We start from the raw sequence: 17,046 nt of genomic DNA, 5'->3' as shown, positions 1-17,046 counted from the left end.
TCAGAATATTGTGGCATTTCATCCAAAAAGCAGACAGGGAAAGTATTTTGTTAGTGCTTTTGCAGAGACCTTGCCACTGCCACTGAGTAGAGCTTATAAATTTTCCATGTCTGAAAATGGAGAACTTGTCAATACACTGTTGCACTGACATAAACTGGCTTAGCTGTTTTATAGTTGAAGAGGCCATGCCAGTTCACATCAGGTGCAGGTCCATTCTAGGTCTATGTGACTTGGGAAAAGTGAGCAATTACAACCCCAGATCCTATCATTTCATGAATTTCAGTGCTTGAATCTGATCCACAGGCTGCTAAGCATGACATTTTTAAGTCAAAAAGGTCATCCCATAGTATTTCTAATTTCCTAGGGAGATATAGCCTAGACACAGCCAGCATCTTAAACTCTAAGTCATCTGGGAATATTGAACAATGAGATTTGTGCACATGCTGCCAGCCATTTGATTGCACACTGGCTTCAAGTATCAGAAATATATTTAAGCATGGGCTTTCAAGAGCCCTCAGTATTTTCTAAGGTTTTTGACTCATCTACTTCAAAATTATTTGACCTTTTTCTTTGTTTGCTTTGTCTGAAAATCTTCAGTGGCCATGAAACAAGATTACTCTTGGTACTTCAGGGCTTATTGATAAATGGGAGACATTAGCAAGCTAGCTTCAAGCCCAGGCAAATTATGATGCATAAGGCAGCTCTGCCTGGCATGATGCTGACCTGGGGTCATGGCTATTTTTGCACCTCTCCACAAAGGCAGAGCCTGGGGATGCTGCTCTGGGTGTCCCCTTCAGTTATATTAATTTCAGGACAGGAATATGTCATTTTTCTTGTGTATACCTATATGCTTACTTTTTTGACCAACTGCAGACATTGTATTAAATGGAGAATAAGGCTCTTAAATAATTTTAAATATAATTCAGTATTCTGTTCCAACAGTTCCTCTGTCTTAAAATGCAAACATTATTGTATTGAATATATTACTTACTGTGCTTGTCTTAATGGTTTTGTCTTCAGCTTCCCACACTGAATTCCTGAATGCCAGGACAGTTTGATTACAGACCATCTACTCTTGCATCCAATCTCTTGCCCCCCTATCACTGTGCTCTATCAATGCCAGGGGTACAGGTTTCTCTGAGTCATTCACTCCTCACTCTGTGAGAGAACTGAGAGGAGATCCAAACTGCTTACTCCCTGAAGAAGAACTTTGTGTGTAGCTGATTTGGAGATTTACTGGAATGAAAGAATCAGTCAGTGATTTGTATATGTATTTGTTCTAAGGGCTTGTGGGACTCATTCCCTAGAAACCTGCACAGCTCAGAAGCAGAGGCTATGGGGAAACACCCTTGGATTCACAGATTTTGAAGCCAGAAGGACTGTCATGATTCTCTCATTTGACCTACTGCTGACCACACGGCAGATGATCTGTGTGGCTTGTAACAGGCTGTCTATCAGTGGGCCAATGTTTCTTGGCTTTGCTAGTTGCCACATGGGGCTAGGAAGAATACCAACCAGTTGTTAATGGTGTCAAAGTTCACCTCTCCCCACAACCCTGCTTTCCTCAGAAGCACTGGGATTTGGCTGCAGCCAAGGCTAAAGGGTTTCCCCTGTCCCCTCAAGGTAATGCCAGTCACCACATTCGGGAGTAAGAAGGAATTGTACTGCATAGTCAGATTGGAACAGAGGTGGAGGTAGGGGTGGGGGTGCCAATAAAGGAGGTTTAGATTGGGTTTCAGGAACAACTTTTTCACTGATAGATCAGTGAGGCAGTGAAATAGACTGCATAGAGAATTTGTGAAATCTCCATCATTGGATGTATTCAAAAAAAGGATTAATAAGCATTGGTCAGAGATGAACTAAGAATAGCCACACCTATCCTACTCTGTTTTTCCCATTCCTCTGGTCTTTGCTGTTTGCTGCATGGGATCAGGAAAGATTTTGCTTTCCTTTCCTTTTGTTATATGCATCAGGAAGTCTTTTCTGCCACATTTAGAAGCATTGGGTGTTGGCTGCAATGAGGGCGGTGGATTTTGAATGTGCCAAAGCTCTGGCTTAGACTAAAACCTCAAGGTAATTAGCTAGAGGGTGTTCCCTGTCTACTCAGGTTCAGACCAATCCCTATTTTTGGAAACAGGAAGGAATTTCATTTTATGGTGAAATGGGAAGAACCATGGCGGGGTTTGGCATCCTCCATAGGAGGGGCATTGCCTATGCACTTTTAGTAAAAGGTTAGGCAGGGATTTGCTTTGAATAGTGATGATCCTGCTTCAGGCAGAGGGTTGGAGTACATGACATCCAGAGGTCCCTTCCAGATCTATTTTTCTATGATTCTAGGAGATCTCAGGAAGGCTGTCTCCTTCTTCAGCTTCTAACACCTGTGGTTTGGGTGCTTTCTATAAGTACAAGTTTAGAACTTCAAAATCCCTCTTCACATACCTGAAGCCTCTTTCTTTGTACAGCTCTTCACACCAACCAACTCCCTCAGCACCCTCAGGTGCATAGTTTCTGGACTCATGGACTTGTACATGTCCAACTTTTCTAAATAATCCCGTGACAGGAGTCCATCCACGGGCCTGTCTAACGTAGGCCTGACCCTCTGTTTCTGGGCTACCCACCCACATTTCTCTCCTGCCATGCCTTGATGGAATAATAATTATGATGTTACTTAGGCAGGAGGCTGCCCATTTACTACCCTGACACTAGGGGTTGCTATCCATCACTTCAAACCTCCTCTACACAGTGGCCCATGCCTTGCAGATGGTATATAGATGTTGACCTGTGCCCTATGGTGCTGGGTCTGTTCACTCCCTGTCACCACACCCCCTGGCACTGGGGTCTGCTCACCCTCTGTTGCTGCATGGGGGTCTTTTCACCCCCAGTCATTGTGTAGTTCTGCCATGCAGGAGCTCCCTTCCCCTAGCAGCTTGACAGAGACCTCCCCTGCCAGCCTCAACCCTGGGCTTTATATGTGCCTATAGCCCTATCTCCTTACTGTCACCTGACCGGGCAGGTGGTTGGGCTTTTAATCACTACCTTCCCAGTATTTGGCATTCCTATAGATTCGGGTCTTAAAGGGACTGCCCTGCCTCCTAGTAACAGGGCTAGGGTTCCCTGTTACAAGTCCCTAAACTGTGCTCTTGCCACTATGGGCTGCTCATCTTCTCTCCAAAACGTACTGCCAGGTGAAGTAGTCTGGGAGTTGATCTTGCATGTGAAGTCTGGGGTAAACAAGGTATTGAGTACTTCAGCCATTTCCACATCATCGATCACAAGATTGCTTCCACCACTCAACAAGATACCAAAACTTTCCCTGATCTTCCTCTTGTTCCTGACATACTTGTAGAAATCCTTTTTGTTAACTCTCTCACCCCTGGCTACCAGCAACTCCAACAGGACTTTGCCCTTCTGGATTTCATCCCTTCAGAGTAAAGTAATACTCTTATATTCCTCCCTAGTCATTTGGCCACATTTCCATTTCTTGTAAGCTCCTTTTTCAATTTTGGTGCACTGAAGAGTTCCCTGATGAGCCAAGCTGGTTCCTGCCATACTTGCTAGTCTCCTTGTGCATCAGAACCATTTGTTTCTGCACCCTCAGTAAGGTTTCTTTAAAATACAAGCGCTCTCCTGGACTCCTTTCCCCATCAGACTGGCCTCCCAGGGAATCCTGCCCATGAGTCCCCGGAGGGAGTCAAAGTCTGTTTTTCTTAAGTCCAGGGTCCTTACTCTGCTGCTCTCCCCCTTCCTTTCCTCAGGATCCTGAACTCAATCATCTCCTGGTTGCTGCTGACCAAGTTGCCATCCACTATTGTATTTGCCATCAATTTTTCTCTGTTTGTGAGCAGCAGGTCAAGAAGAGCATGGCCTTTAGTTGGCCTCTCCAACACTTTCACCAGGAAGTTGTCCCCAACACTCTCCAAAAAGTTCCTGGGTTACCTGTGCACTGCCTCCCAGCAGATGTCAGGGTGACTGAAGTCTCCCATGAGAACCAGAGCCTGTGATCGGGGAACTTCCCCAAGGTGTTTGAAGAAAGCCTCATTCATCTCATCCTCCCGGTCTGATGGTACACGGTACACACCCATCACAACATCACCCTTGTTCATTTCCCCTCTTACCCTAAGCCAGAGATTTTCAACAGGCCTGTCACCAGTTTCATACTGGACCTCTGAACAATCATACTACTCTTCTACATAAAGCGCAACTACTCCTCTACCCCACTTCCTGGCCTTCCTGGACAGTTTGTACCCATCCATGACAGTATTCCAGTCATGTGAGATATCTCACACCAAGTCTCTGTTAATTCCAATCACATCATAGTTCCATGGCTGTGACAAGACTTCCAGTTCTTCTTGTTTGTTTCCCATGCTTGGTGCTTTCATTTACAGCCACCTGAGATAACTATCCAATTACCCTATTTTTTCAAGAAGAATGAAAAGGCCTCCTCTGCTGCACAATGCCCCGCTTATGCTTCATCCAGGTTACCCGCTTCCCCACTTACTTCAAAGCTTTGATCTCCATCCCATGAGAAACCAAGCTTAAAACCACCTTCTCTAGGTTAGCGAGCCTGTCTGTGATGATGCTCTTCTCTTTTTTTGTCAGATAGATCCCACCTCTTCCTAGCAACCCTTTTTCTTAGAACAACATCCCATGCTTGAAGAAGCCAGAGCTCTTTCAGCAAAATAATCTGCACAGCCATGCAACGATCTGAAATATATATCCAATCCTGCCTGGGCCCATCCCTTTGACTGGAAGGATTGAAGAGAACATCACCTAAGTCTCCATCCCCCCTCACCCTTGCACCAAGAGCACTGTAGTTACCTTTTATTTTCTCAGGGTTGCCCCTGGCAGTATCATTGATGCTCACATAGATAAGCAGCATGGGGTAGCAGTCAGAGGACTGGATGAGTTTCAGTGGTATTGCAGAGCCACTGCCCATTATATTTGAGAACTTGCGGTGATTGGAATAGGTGCTGGATGTTTGGAAAAGGGCAAGTATGGTGCCCATCTTTATGAAAGGCAAGATGTGGGGAATTATAACCTAGTCAACCTCACCTTAGTCCCTGGAAAAATCATGGAGCAGGTCCTCAAGGAATCCATTTCTAAGCACTTGGAGGAGACAGGTGACTAGGAACAGTCAGCATGAATTCACCAAGGGCAAGTCATGCCTGATCAACCTGATTGCCTTCTATGATGAGAAGACTGGCTCTGTGGATGCAGGGAGAGCAATGGACATGATATACCTGGACTTTGGCAAATCTGTTGATACAGTCTCTGACACTTTTTTCACAACCAAACTAAGGAAGTATAGGTTGGCTGAAAGGACTGTGAGGTGAACTGAAAACTGACTGGATGGTTCAGCTCAAAGGGTAGGAATCAATGGCTCAATATCTTGCTGGCAGATGGTATCAAGGGGAGTGCCCCAGAGGTTGGGCCTGGAACCAGTTTTGTTCAATATGATCATCAAAAACCTGGGAGATGAGATGGAGTGCACCCTCAGAAAGTTTTCAGATGACGCCAAGCTGGGCGAAGTGGGAGATACACTGAGGGTAGAGTTAGGATTCAGAAAGCATGCTTTTCTACCCCTTCCACAGACCGGCATCATTTTGGTGTGGGGAACAGAAGGGAGGCTCCAGCATCTTGACTTGTCCTAGTCCCAGTCTATGGGGATATGTTCCCCCCACAGATATTTTTCAGAGATGTGGTGACACTGGTCTGTGGAAGGTGAGACTGACTACTTATGCATGTGTGGGATGCAGTGTGGGATATGATATAGCATTCCAGGACCTCAGAAACAGCTTGTTGAAAGATGACTTATGGATTGAAAGATGACTTGTGGATTTGGATGCCCAATTGCCACTATTTTTAGTGGGAACTGGGCATTTATATTTAATAGGTGGCTTTGGCTAGCCCAGCCCATATTATCCCTGATCCAGCCTACACTGGGCAAAGGAGTAGATGGACGATTGCCACATGGGTCCCATTGAATTTCAGAACTCTCAGCTTAACTCACTGAACCACTGAGTTCCTGTCCCACAATATTTTTTTTTCTTTTCTTGCCTTTTTTTCATTCAGTTTCCACCCACAGTTTTAGTGTAAGTGTAGGAATGTAACTTGAACCATGATCTGCATAGTGTGGATTGAACACATTCTAGGACAACAAGAAAGTAATTGAAAAATCCATGTCAGGGGAAAAAAAACAGACACTGTTAAGTATTCCCTTTGTCTATCTATCTGTTATCTACAAGGTTTCAGATGAAGACTGAATTGCCCTCCCAGCAGGAGGTGTTCTGCTATTAACCTCATTCATATGTTGGATGTTTTGTAAATAATAAACTGTGTAAATAGCTAGACTGTATGTACTCCAGTCTGTGAGGAGACCACAAGAAAGCACTCCACAGAGAGGTGGCCCCAGCCTTAGAGGCTGGAGGTAGACCGAGGCTATTTGTCACCCCAGGACCCTGAATCCAGATGTGGCCACAGGTAGTACCATGGCTAGAGTTACAATACTATTGAAAAAGAATCCTCTGATAGATAGACATTGATGGCTCCTTTTTATGAACACAATAAACTCTCCATTAAAAGACTTGGAACAACATTCTATCTTAATTTACACAGCCAAATGGCATTTTTCCTGGAATACGTGTGGCATTTTTGTCCTGAAAATATGAGAAATGATATAGCTATAATACAAGCAGACAAATAACAGGACCAAAAACTTGTGGATGAAACGTTTATAAGCAAGCCAGTGGGGCTTAGACCTATTGAGCAAGGGCAGGTGACCAGTATTTTACTCACAGTTATGAGGCAAGCAGTACATGGTGAGCAAGTGCTTAGGATGGCATAAGAAACCACACAGGCTGGCAGTTGTGAGGAAGTAAGGCATTAACTGTTACAGAGTTCTGACCACATTTAACCACCCTTCCTGCAGCAAGAAGCCAATATCACTATGATAAAAAAGTTAATTAGTATATGCCTTAGAAGTATGTGGCTTATCAGAAGGGTCTACCTTAGAATTGGTGAGGGAAGGAAATGCTAAAATTGGCAATGCTTATTCAAATATAAAAACTGTGGTGTAGATGATATAAAAAGAGTGGCCTTAGGAGCTCAGGGGGAAGAAGAGAACATCAGAAGGTGCCTACATCATCTGCTTTAAATCCCTTGTGAACATGGAGTGTTTCTGTTTTGTTGTTATAAGGTAGACTAGAAAGACATATTTAATACAGCTAAGATTTTCATGATAACCTATGAGAGAGAGGCCTAACTGGTTCTGAAATTTAGAATAAGATTGCCTGTCCAATTACTTTAGGCATCTCTGAATATCACATGATAGATTTAGAAGTCTGTGCTTCGTTCATTAATTAATAGAGCTGCTGGAAACCAGAATCTCCATTCCATCAGAAGTTATGAAACCTCCATTTTCTTTATCTAGTCCAAATCAAAAGAAAAAAGCTCATCTTTTTTAATTGAGCAAGAAATCAAAAGTATGCAACTTTGTTTTGAGAACAGCAAAATTAAACGATTAACACTCTCCAATCATTTCATGTCTATTTTATCATTTCATCTTATTATATTATAAATGTAAACAAGGCATAGTCAAATTGCACTACTTCATTGATTTTCTATTGATATCCATGATGAAATTATGTCCTCACAATATATTTTAATTTTATTTAAACAGTGTTTTATACAACAGTAAACTCATCCATGAGCAACTGGATTAGGTTTGCAGGGTTTAATAGCTGAGGCCATAGACAAAATCTTCCTCCAGGCACAACTCACTGTGAAATTTCTTGTGCACCTTTCTCTGAAGCACCTGGTGTTGACTACTGTCTGAGACAGCAGAAAAGACTACTTAATCTCATCTTCCATGTCAAAATTCCCTAAAGTGTTATGTTCCCATGTTAAATATGACTTTTCTCCAATTTGTATTGCACAAGGCAAAGGAAGAAAGAACCGACTATCTATTGGCCTGAGGTTTTGAAAATCTTGAGTGGGGAGGAGTGCTTCCTTTCCACTGAATTTAAAAGGCCAGAGTACCCTATTGAAAAATACAGGAAAGTGAGATGGAAGGAAGACGAGGGAGCCAGGTATAGTTTGGTTTTTTTTTACAGCTTTCATTGTAAATATTGCTAACCCAAAATACTGAAATATTAGATCACACTTTGTATTATGGGAACATTCATAAGGTGTTAAAGAACAAATAATAGATTGTTTTTATAGATAATTCACTGCTTATTCTAGGTTGTTATATTGTCTGATTGGTCAATGGGTTGCTTTCATCAATTTACTTAGATCAGCAGTGGCCAAACTGTGGCATTTGTGCCACACATAGCATGGGCAGTCTATGTATGTAGCATTCAGCAGACAGGGAGGGGACAGACAGCACAGCAGCAGGTATGGCAGGAAAAGAAAATAGAGCAGCAGCTTGGGTAGGAGAAGAGGACCGGAGTTGCACTTGAGGAGCAGGTGGGGATAATTTGTGTCATGCCTGACAGAAAGGTTAGTTCCCACTGGCATAGAGAATTCTTTAACATCCCACTATTCTTATTTCTGATGTGCTTGTACCTTTTTTAGTAAACTTTCCCATTTATGAACTGCTTATCATATGAAGAATAACTGATTTCATTCTCCCTAGCATTCTTACTCAAATTATTTCTTTATGACTTTATTTTAGTCAATATGATGTTTCATTGGAGACCTTATTAATAACAGATGGAGAAAACTTGATCCATTTGTGGGCTTTTTTCTCTTAATTTTTCTTTTGCAGGGGTTGCAAGGCACATAGAGGGGTGGGGTCAGGGTTTAGCAGCCGTCTTTTTTTTTTTTTTTCTTTTTGCAAGGCTCATACAATAGAACTTGAAATGCCTACCACAGGGCTCATTTTGATGAATGATACATTTGCAACCCAGAATAAAACATGCTACACATGTAATTTATACTGAACTTGTTCAGCAGCTTGCATATATCTTTGTGTTTTAGATGGAATTGGATGTAAGCTGTCATTGTGGATCTACCATTCTTCCCAAGTCTAACTTAAGGGATTCCCCCCCCCCCCCTTCACTCCACAGAATGAAGGTGTTCGAATTTCCCAGGAGCTCTCAGAAGGTGAAAAACGTGGCACTACCCACAGAAAGACCACAGTGAAGAAATGCTTGAACAACTTTGGCATCTCCTGCAATGAAGTATAAATATATCAATATCTCATTGTTGTGGTGACTTGTGTGGAGTCAGGGAGAAATAAATCGACTTAAAAAAACAGTAGAGGAAGAGGTCCCTTAAAATGATACAATATTGTGATGGAAAAAGGAGAAATTATTCTACAAATATGAAAGCTCAAATTCATTTTGTTCATTTGTTTTACATTCCTTTTGAATGGAAAAACGAACATTTCCAGGGGGAGTGGGATTTTTAACTATATTTTAATAGAAAATACTTATAAATATTTTACCAACCTTCATATGCTGGATGCATTAGTAAAAAAAATACACTGCCTTAATCTCTGAACTTAGGCACTGAAATGCAGACATCCTAAAGTGTCAGTAAACAATATCTTTGCACAGAGATACAGACCATAAGCCAGTTTCTATCCTGTCTACTAGATAGCTAAATGGACTTGGGTACCTTTGTTCAGATGGAAATATATGCCCATTACCTGCCCTAGTCTGTTCCATTCTGGAGTAGCTATTTGTTCACGTTAAACGGGTTTCTACCATCTCCCCTGCAGAAAACAAATATAACGTTAGAACTTTCAGCTACTGGACCTTAAAGCAGGGATAGGCATTGCCCTACATTGTCCTGGCAGGTGCATCACTGCAGGTAAAAAGGAAAAAGCTGAAGTAGACAATGCAGAATCTTCCAGTTCTCTTGCTTATTTGTGTCTGCAACTTTTTGCTTCCCCAGGACGAGGTGCCCCATATTGCAATCCTGGGAGCAGGTGGTGGTTTGCGTGCAATGATAGCCCTGCAGGGAACCTTGGGGGAGCTGCAAAACCATGGCCTGTTGGATTCTGTCATGTACCTGTGTGGAGTGTCTGGGTCCACCTGGTAGGTGCATATGAAAAGACATGAGAGTGAGGTCCTTTGTAGAATTAACCATTGAGAATTGATGTTATTATTAGCTCAGTTCCCTGAGATTTCCGTTTTCCTGTATTCTGTCCTGAGGGCCTGCCTTTTAGCCAGACAGACAGCCATACAATGATGGTTGCAAATCTTGGAAAAGCCTAAAATGATCAGTGAAATAAACTGACAAAGACTGCAGTGCTAGTGGGGAGGAAATGGACTGAATCCCATTTCTCTCACCATATGTTTCATGTTGTACATAGGTGCATGTCTTCTTTGTACAAACACTGGGATTGGTCAGATAAATTGTTGAGCTTGGAGGAAAGAATGTATGAAATGCTCCTCTCCACCTGGAGCCTTCCAAAGGCAATGAAGATGTTGGAGGAGGCAGCCAAGGATGAAAACTATTCCCTCACTGATTTCTGGGCCTACACAGTAGTGTATGGGATGTTGCATGAGGTGGGTGAAAATCTTCCCTTTAAGTTTTGTCTCAGGTGGGTGTCACCATCAGGGGATCACCGAGTACATGCACGAGCCACGCCCGGTTGATATTCACTGGTTTTTCTTCTCTATGGGCCGGCACCAGTCAGCATGGACAGGTCGGTTTCCCTTTTCTCTCTCTCATATCTCGCCTGTCACAACTTTAATGACTTAAATAAGGGGGGAGGAGTGGTGACTCCGTGACCCAATGATGACTGATGCCTATCTCACCGTCAGATCCAATTCAGATGCCAAAAAAATAAACTTGAATCAAAAATTTAAAAAAAAACAACTTTTTGTTAGTGCTGCTCTTCCTTTGCAGTTGTAGGGGCTAGGGACAGCCCCTACCCTTTTCTCCTTATCTTTACCCGTAGCTGCTTGGCCATTGAAGCCATGAGCCACTCATTTTTTTTTTCCCTCTCTTCTTCGGAATTGCTGCCATGCCGGCTTAATTGCCCGCCCACAGTGGCCGATTAGCATGCAAAAAACCCCCCAAACATCTCTCCCTGTTTTTTGTTTTTTTTTTCTTTTAAGTGCAAGCTCCTGCGAGCTTGCAAGACCATATCAGTCTCTTGCCCCATTCCCAGGGATGTCACTCTCAGGCGATGGCTACCTGCCCATGTCATCCTCTCCATTTGCTCTCCTCCTCTTGGTTCCACTCCCTGCCTCCGGAAATAGACCTGGCCTCTTAATTAGGCCAATCTGCTGCACCTGGCAAGGCAATAGATAAAGCCAAGCTGGGACAGATCGGGAGTTCCCACTGCAGCATAGTCATGCTGTTCCAACTAGGCAAATGCTCCTGGGCCAGGGACCACCCTGGGTAAGTCGTCTTAGGTTTTTCACAATCACCACCAAAAGTATCTGATCACTTCACAGTCTTTCATAGAATCATAGAAAAATAGGGCTCAGGCAGTCAGTCAGTTTAGCTTGCAGTCTAAACCACCCTGAGTAAACATTTTTCTAAGCTGCACTTAGAAGCCTCCAAGGCCAGAGATGCCATAACCTCCAGGTTATGTATTCCAGTGCTTAATGACCTTCACAGTAAGAAACATCTTCCTGGTATATAACCCACATTCTCCTTCTTGTACTTCAGGCCCATTACTTCTTTTCTATCTGTGGCCACAAAGAATAGTTGATCACCTGTTGGTTATAACCCTTATTTTAACAACTATTTATCAACATAACACTCCCCCTCCCCCCGTCTCCCCTCCTCTGTCCTCTGTCTCTTCTCCAGGCTGAATTAGCCCAGGTCTTTCATGGTTTCTTTGTATGTCCTAGATGTTTAGCTACTTTTGTTGCTTTCTTCTTGATATCTTCCAAGTTGTCCATGTCTGTGTGGAAGCGCAGCATCCCAAACTGGGATTCCAGGTTAGGCTTCACTAGTTTGGAATAGAATTGGAGAATTGCTTCCCATGACTTTGAAGAATTTATCCCATAATCTTTCTCTTGATGCTGGAAAAATCCCTGCTTTACAGATGAGAAAGCAAAGAATAGAAAGGTTGATTGCCATAACTAAATTCTCAGAGGACCTCTCCAACACATGTACAGTTGGATCTGTTTCAAAGGGGGAATATTTCACAAGATTCCTTTACTTAAGTTTCTTCATATTTCCACTTTGGGAATAACAAAGGGAAGGAGTTTAACCATCTAGTTAGCCATCTCAGGATAGCATGTGTTGCTTTTCTGCCTGTACAACAACACAGGCTCTCCTTAAATCCTGGATTAAGGAAGATGGAAGAGACTAAAAACTCTGCTGAGCACATAGTTTAAAGGTGCATGTTTCTTTGAACAAATGCAATTTTGCCTTTCAGCTGGATAAAGGGAGTTTGTCTGACCAGAGGGCTGCTTCTGAAAATGGGAAAAACCCCTACCCCATATATGCAGCTGTGGATGAGAAATCTTTTAACAAATTATCTGAAAACTCTGCAGGTAAATTATGCAAAATTTATGATAAGTGTATATATTGTAAGTTAATATCAGTAAGGTAAATCACCTTTAATTTCAGCTTTATGCAAGTTGTCTGAGTAACAGATATGTGCATGCTATCTATAAAGGTAAAACCCATAATTTTGATATTGTGAAGCAGTTCCTGACAGACAGGCAGACAGACTTCTCAGGATTTTTATGGCATTTTCAATACTATTTTTACTATTTTTATCATGTTTATGTGGGATAGAAATATTGTGGTTGTTAGCATAGTTTTAATCATGCTTTGTTCCATACATGTGATCTGTGCCATGTATGTTTGTGTTGTGTGTGTCATGTTGTGTTGGGGAGTTGTTGCAACATTTGCTTTTGCATGAGTAATTATGCTGACAGAAGAGCACCACATTCTTCTAAAATGTTATCAAGGCCACATACAAATACAAGTTTCCCTCGCTTTATGCAGGTTCTGTAAGTGCAAATTTGCTCTTATGCAATGACCCTTTTTATATAAAAAATGTGTTATATGCGAGGTAAGTTCACACTTATGTGATCGGTGTGATGGAAATCCAGAGTCAGCTGCTTTGTGCAGTGCATTGTGGGAGTGACATGCACCAAAATATAGTCTCCTGTGTGGATATGTGCTCCTCGCTCATTGCCTGTGAAACGTGTGTAGTTGCCATCCCCATTATGGTAACATTCACCACCACCCTGGGCTTGTGTATACTGTCTGCTGTTGTGAGTACCAAAACTGTCTTGTAAAAGTGGTAGAAATGGATCTGGGAGTCAGTACAGTCAAGGTCTTGGAATGTATCTGTGGCCAAAGGCCAACTCTGGTTATCCCCAAAAACTCTGCTCTGTGATAATTTGGTTAGTATGGGCCCTGCAGAGAGTACACACCCTACCATATCTCTTTAGGTAACCTGAGTTGGATGCATTACTAAGGGACGGGGGAAACCTGCTCCCTCTGCCTATGTGACTGGCATCACATACCTAGGTGAGGGGCTTGGGCTCCCTAGTGGACTAGAGACTGCCAGTCTGCCCAGCAACCAGTGATGCATTGCAAATTGGTTGGCTGGCAGCCAACAGGTGTTGGCCTCCACTGGACTAGGTAAATGAGGTCTAAAGAGCTATATAAGTTAAGGACTGCCCAGGAGGAGGAGGTGTAGCCATGATGAAAACTTAGAGAGAAGAGCTGGACCATCTGAAACTTGTTCTCTCTGGAAACTCATGATCAATGAGCTGCCTGCCTCCAGAGGGAATCTCCACCTGCCTCTGGATGATACTCATGAGTTAGCTACCTGAGATCTAACTAGATATATAACTTGCAGTAACTCAGATGCATGATCAAAAGCTACTCCAGCCACCCTGTTTACTCTATGGGATTTCTCTGATACTACTCAACTCTGTACCCTATTCCAACCCTACTCCTTGTAACCAATAAAGTTCTCCTTTGTACCTAGTGTGGGAAACTTATTGGGAGTAGGTCTAGATTATGCCTTGGGGTCCCCTTGGTTTGTCTGACTAAGGGAGAACACTACTTGTGCTTACAACTGAGGGAAGCATCCCAAGTTCTTGAAGTGAGTCAAGTACCCTTGAGGGCTACTAGGCTTGTGTTTCCCAGGGGGAACCATGCCAGGATCAAGCCTGTCCCTAGGTGGTGGCAGCAATGCCCCCAGGCTAGCACGTGTGCTCCAGGAAGGGGGTCGGCCAGATGTGAGGCACCCCCAGGGAGGCACTCGGAGCCTGGAAGGTGGTCGGATGCAGTAAGGTGGGCGGCTCAGCACAGGATCACCCCCTACTGACTGTGGCGGGCCAGTAGGGGGCGCTCCTGTGTTGAGCCGCCCACCTCCCTGCGTCCGACCACCTTCCAGGCTCCTAGTGCCTCCCTTGGGGTGCCTCACGTCTGGCCGACCCCTTCCCTGGAGCACACCCACTAGCCTGGGGTTCCCGCTGCCACCATCCAAGGCTCTGGACTCACTCCTGGCTCTGCGCGCCTTGGAAAACGCAGGCCTGATTGTCCAATGGGTGCTAGACCCAATACAAGCACTTGGGGCACTTTCCCAAGTCAGGGGCTATTTAGGAAGCCTCCCTTAGTCCATAGACCTAAGGGGCCTCCTTGGCATAATTTAGATCCACCCCTCAATAAGTCTCCCACACCGGTCACAAAGGAGAACTTTATTGATTGCAGGGGGTAGGGCGGAAACAGGGTAAAAGGTAGAGCAGTATCATAGAAATATTACAGGAATATCAGAGGAATCCCATAGAGCAAACCAGGGTGGCTGAGGTAGCCGTTTAAACACGCATCTGAGTTACTGAAGCTAAATATCTAATTGGATCTCGAGTAGCTTACTCACTCGCATTGTCCAGAGGGGGTTGGAGTTTCCTCTGGAGGCAGGGCACTCTTGGAGCATGCGGTGATGAGGAGAGAGCCAGGTTCAGATTCACCTGGATGACCGCATGGCTAATGGCTGCCTTCTTCCTGGCCCGGGCCCTTAAATAACCTCTCTGACCTCAGCAGCCCGGTCCAATCGAAGCTGCCAATACTGGCCACAAGCTGACCAATCTACAAAGCATCCCTGGCTACCTGGGCCCGCGCACAGGGCCGGGCTTTTCCCCCCTGCCCAGGTGACCAGAGCATCGCCTCCCAGGCACCAGGCCTTTGTCATGCAGACAAGGTGGGAGATCCCCACCCTGAGGGATCCAAACACCAGCCTCTCAGGCTGGCTGAGGCAGATCTCTGGAGAGGGGCACCGACGGTGGCATTTCTGCCACACTGACCCACTACAGTATCCCTATTTTAAAGTAGGTTTCCTTTATGCAAATTTGAGTTATGAGCCATTTTCCATGAATGCATGTACAGCATAAAGTGAGGGAAACCTGTATTAAGTTTCTCCTGGGAGAGTCGCTTCTCCCCAAGGAAAAACCATGAGTGTACAGAGCACTAAATGTGGCTTCCAACCACACCCACGTCTTGCAAGTCTTACTTTTGATTCATTCACTGAACCGCCTGGTCTTGTCTATCTGTCACTGCACTCAGACATCAGGCCCCTAGCCCTGGTAAGGCTCTCCCTATTTCCTGGGCCCCTGGCCTGTCTCGGCTTCAACTTCTATCAGGATTCAGCCCCCCTTATTAGGCTTTAGCTCTTTCAGCCTCAGCCTCAGTCTCTGGACCTCTGGCCCTGAGTTGGCTGAAGCCCCTCCTAGGCTCCAGTCCCACTACCCAGGTCTTCTGCCCTCCTGGGACTCAGTTGCCCAGGTCACAGCCCTCTTTCCCCCACCCCTTTGCAGCTCTACCCAATGCACAATACAACATAGTACCACAGGCACCCTGTTGTGAAGTCTTCAACCCACTCCTGCAGCCACAGCCCAGGCATCTACCCAACACAAGCTCACACCTCATCTCTGGATCCTACACACTGCAAAGTCCTTCATAGTTTTTCAGATTCTCCTCTTCAACTGCTCCTGCAGACAGAAGCTTTTCTCCTTTAGGGGCCAGGGTCTGATGGGCTGCTCTGGGGCAGGGCTGAGCTTGTATCTCCATAGGCTGTACCTCCTCTGGTCATATGCTTCTGACCAGCTCCAGGCACAGCTCATCTGCTCAAGGAGCAGCCTACTCTCATCAGCTGCAGTTGGCTCAGCTGAACACTAGTTCATCCTGCCTGCCTGCAGCTCTGCCCTGTGTGCCTATTGCCAGCCTGCTAGCTTCCAGGGAGCTACTTGCAGCCTAGCAGCGGCTCTCTGGGTCTTCCCTTGGCTACTTACTCTAATGTAGGTGGGCCTAGCTCAGTTGCCCCACAAAAATGCAGCTCCAGCCTCTTGTTTTCCCCTCTTAATGTAATTGGGACCATGGCCCCCTGTTACACTTCTCCTCACTAACACACATAACTAAGAGATTATATAAGGTATTAGCTCTGGCTGCTTGTGCTAAGGTATGGGTATAACTTGCATATTGTGTTCCCTAGGCCTTGTATGAAGTTACAGTGGTTTCCAGGTCCATTTTTATACAGTGATCACACAAGTTCTATTTATATTTTACATGGCCTGTGTCTAGTACCTAAAATGGAATACAAGATCCTCCTACTCCTTGTACAAATCACTCTGGATGCCTATAAATGTGCAGCAAGGCTGCTCCCATTTCCTGTTATTACAGCACATGACAGCAGACTCAGTTATTTGCTCTGCTCAATTATTTGAGTCTGCTGAAGTGTGGTAATTACCGCACTCCAGCAGACTCCAGTGTCACATGTATCAGTGTCCCTGTGCTGAAAAATTGCAGTGGGGGTACTTTAACTAAAACTTGTTTGATGAGCTTAAGTTAAAGCACCTCTGCCACCATTTTTCAGTGCTGGGATGCTGATACACATGACACTGTGGGCACTTCAATTAGAGCGGCTCTGAGAGCAGCTCTTCGGAGGGGTTGCTCTTGGCAACCCCGCCCGCCCCCCCCCCCCCCAATTCCTGGAGTGCATCTATAAATGCCCTCTTTTTCTTGTACATTCTACCTTTATCTCTTGTATTTTAGACCTTCCAGTACCAGCTTTATAAATTCACTTTGTTGTAAAAAGATATAGCTTTCAGGGGC

The 17,046-nt window shown here is 44.5% G+C and overlaps 1 protein-coding gene across 2 annotated transcripts in view; it reads left to right on the top strand.

Moving 5' to 3' along the window:
* Nucleotides 1–8,001: 8,001 nt before the first annotated feature.
* Nucleotides 8,002–17,046, top strand: part of LOC132251404 (cytosolic phospholipase A2 gamma-like) — a 30,964-nt gene continuing 21,919 nt past the window's right edge. Inside the window, exons 1-5 of one of the 2 annotated variants that reach the window (XM_059730799.1) lie at nucleotides 8,002–8,087; nucleotides 9,069–9,182; nucleotides 9,901–10,043; nucleotides 10,322–10,517; nucleotides 12,350–12,467. In XM_059730799.1, coding sequence (XP_059586782.1) covers nucleotides 8,064–8,087; nucleotides 9,069–9,182; nucleotides 9,901–10,043; nucleotides 10,322–10,517; nucleotides 12,350–12,467 — 595 coding nt within the window. In that variant the 5' untranslated portion in view covers nucleotides 8,002–8,063. Of the gene's footprint in view, nucleotides 8,088–8,402; nucleotides 8,500–9,068; nucleotides 9,183–9,900; nucleotides 10,044–10,321; nucleotides 10,518–12,349; nucleotides 12,468–17,046 lie in introns of those variants that run through there. The other variant, XM_059730800.1, reaches the window with a different exon arrangement.

The sequence above is a fragment of the Alligator mississippiensis genome, chromosome 7, assembly GCF_030867095.1.
Source record: "Alligator mississippiensis isolate rAllMis1 chromosome 7, rAllMis1, whole genome shotgun sequence".
In the NCBI taxonomy this organism is placed as follows: domain Eukaryota; kingdom Metazoa; phylum Chordata; order Crocodylia; family Alligatoridae; genus Alligator; species Alligator mississippiensis.
The sequence above is the reverse complement of the archived record's forward strand: the minus strand, read 5'-3'. Positions and strand labels throughout refer to the sequence as shown.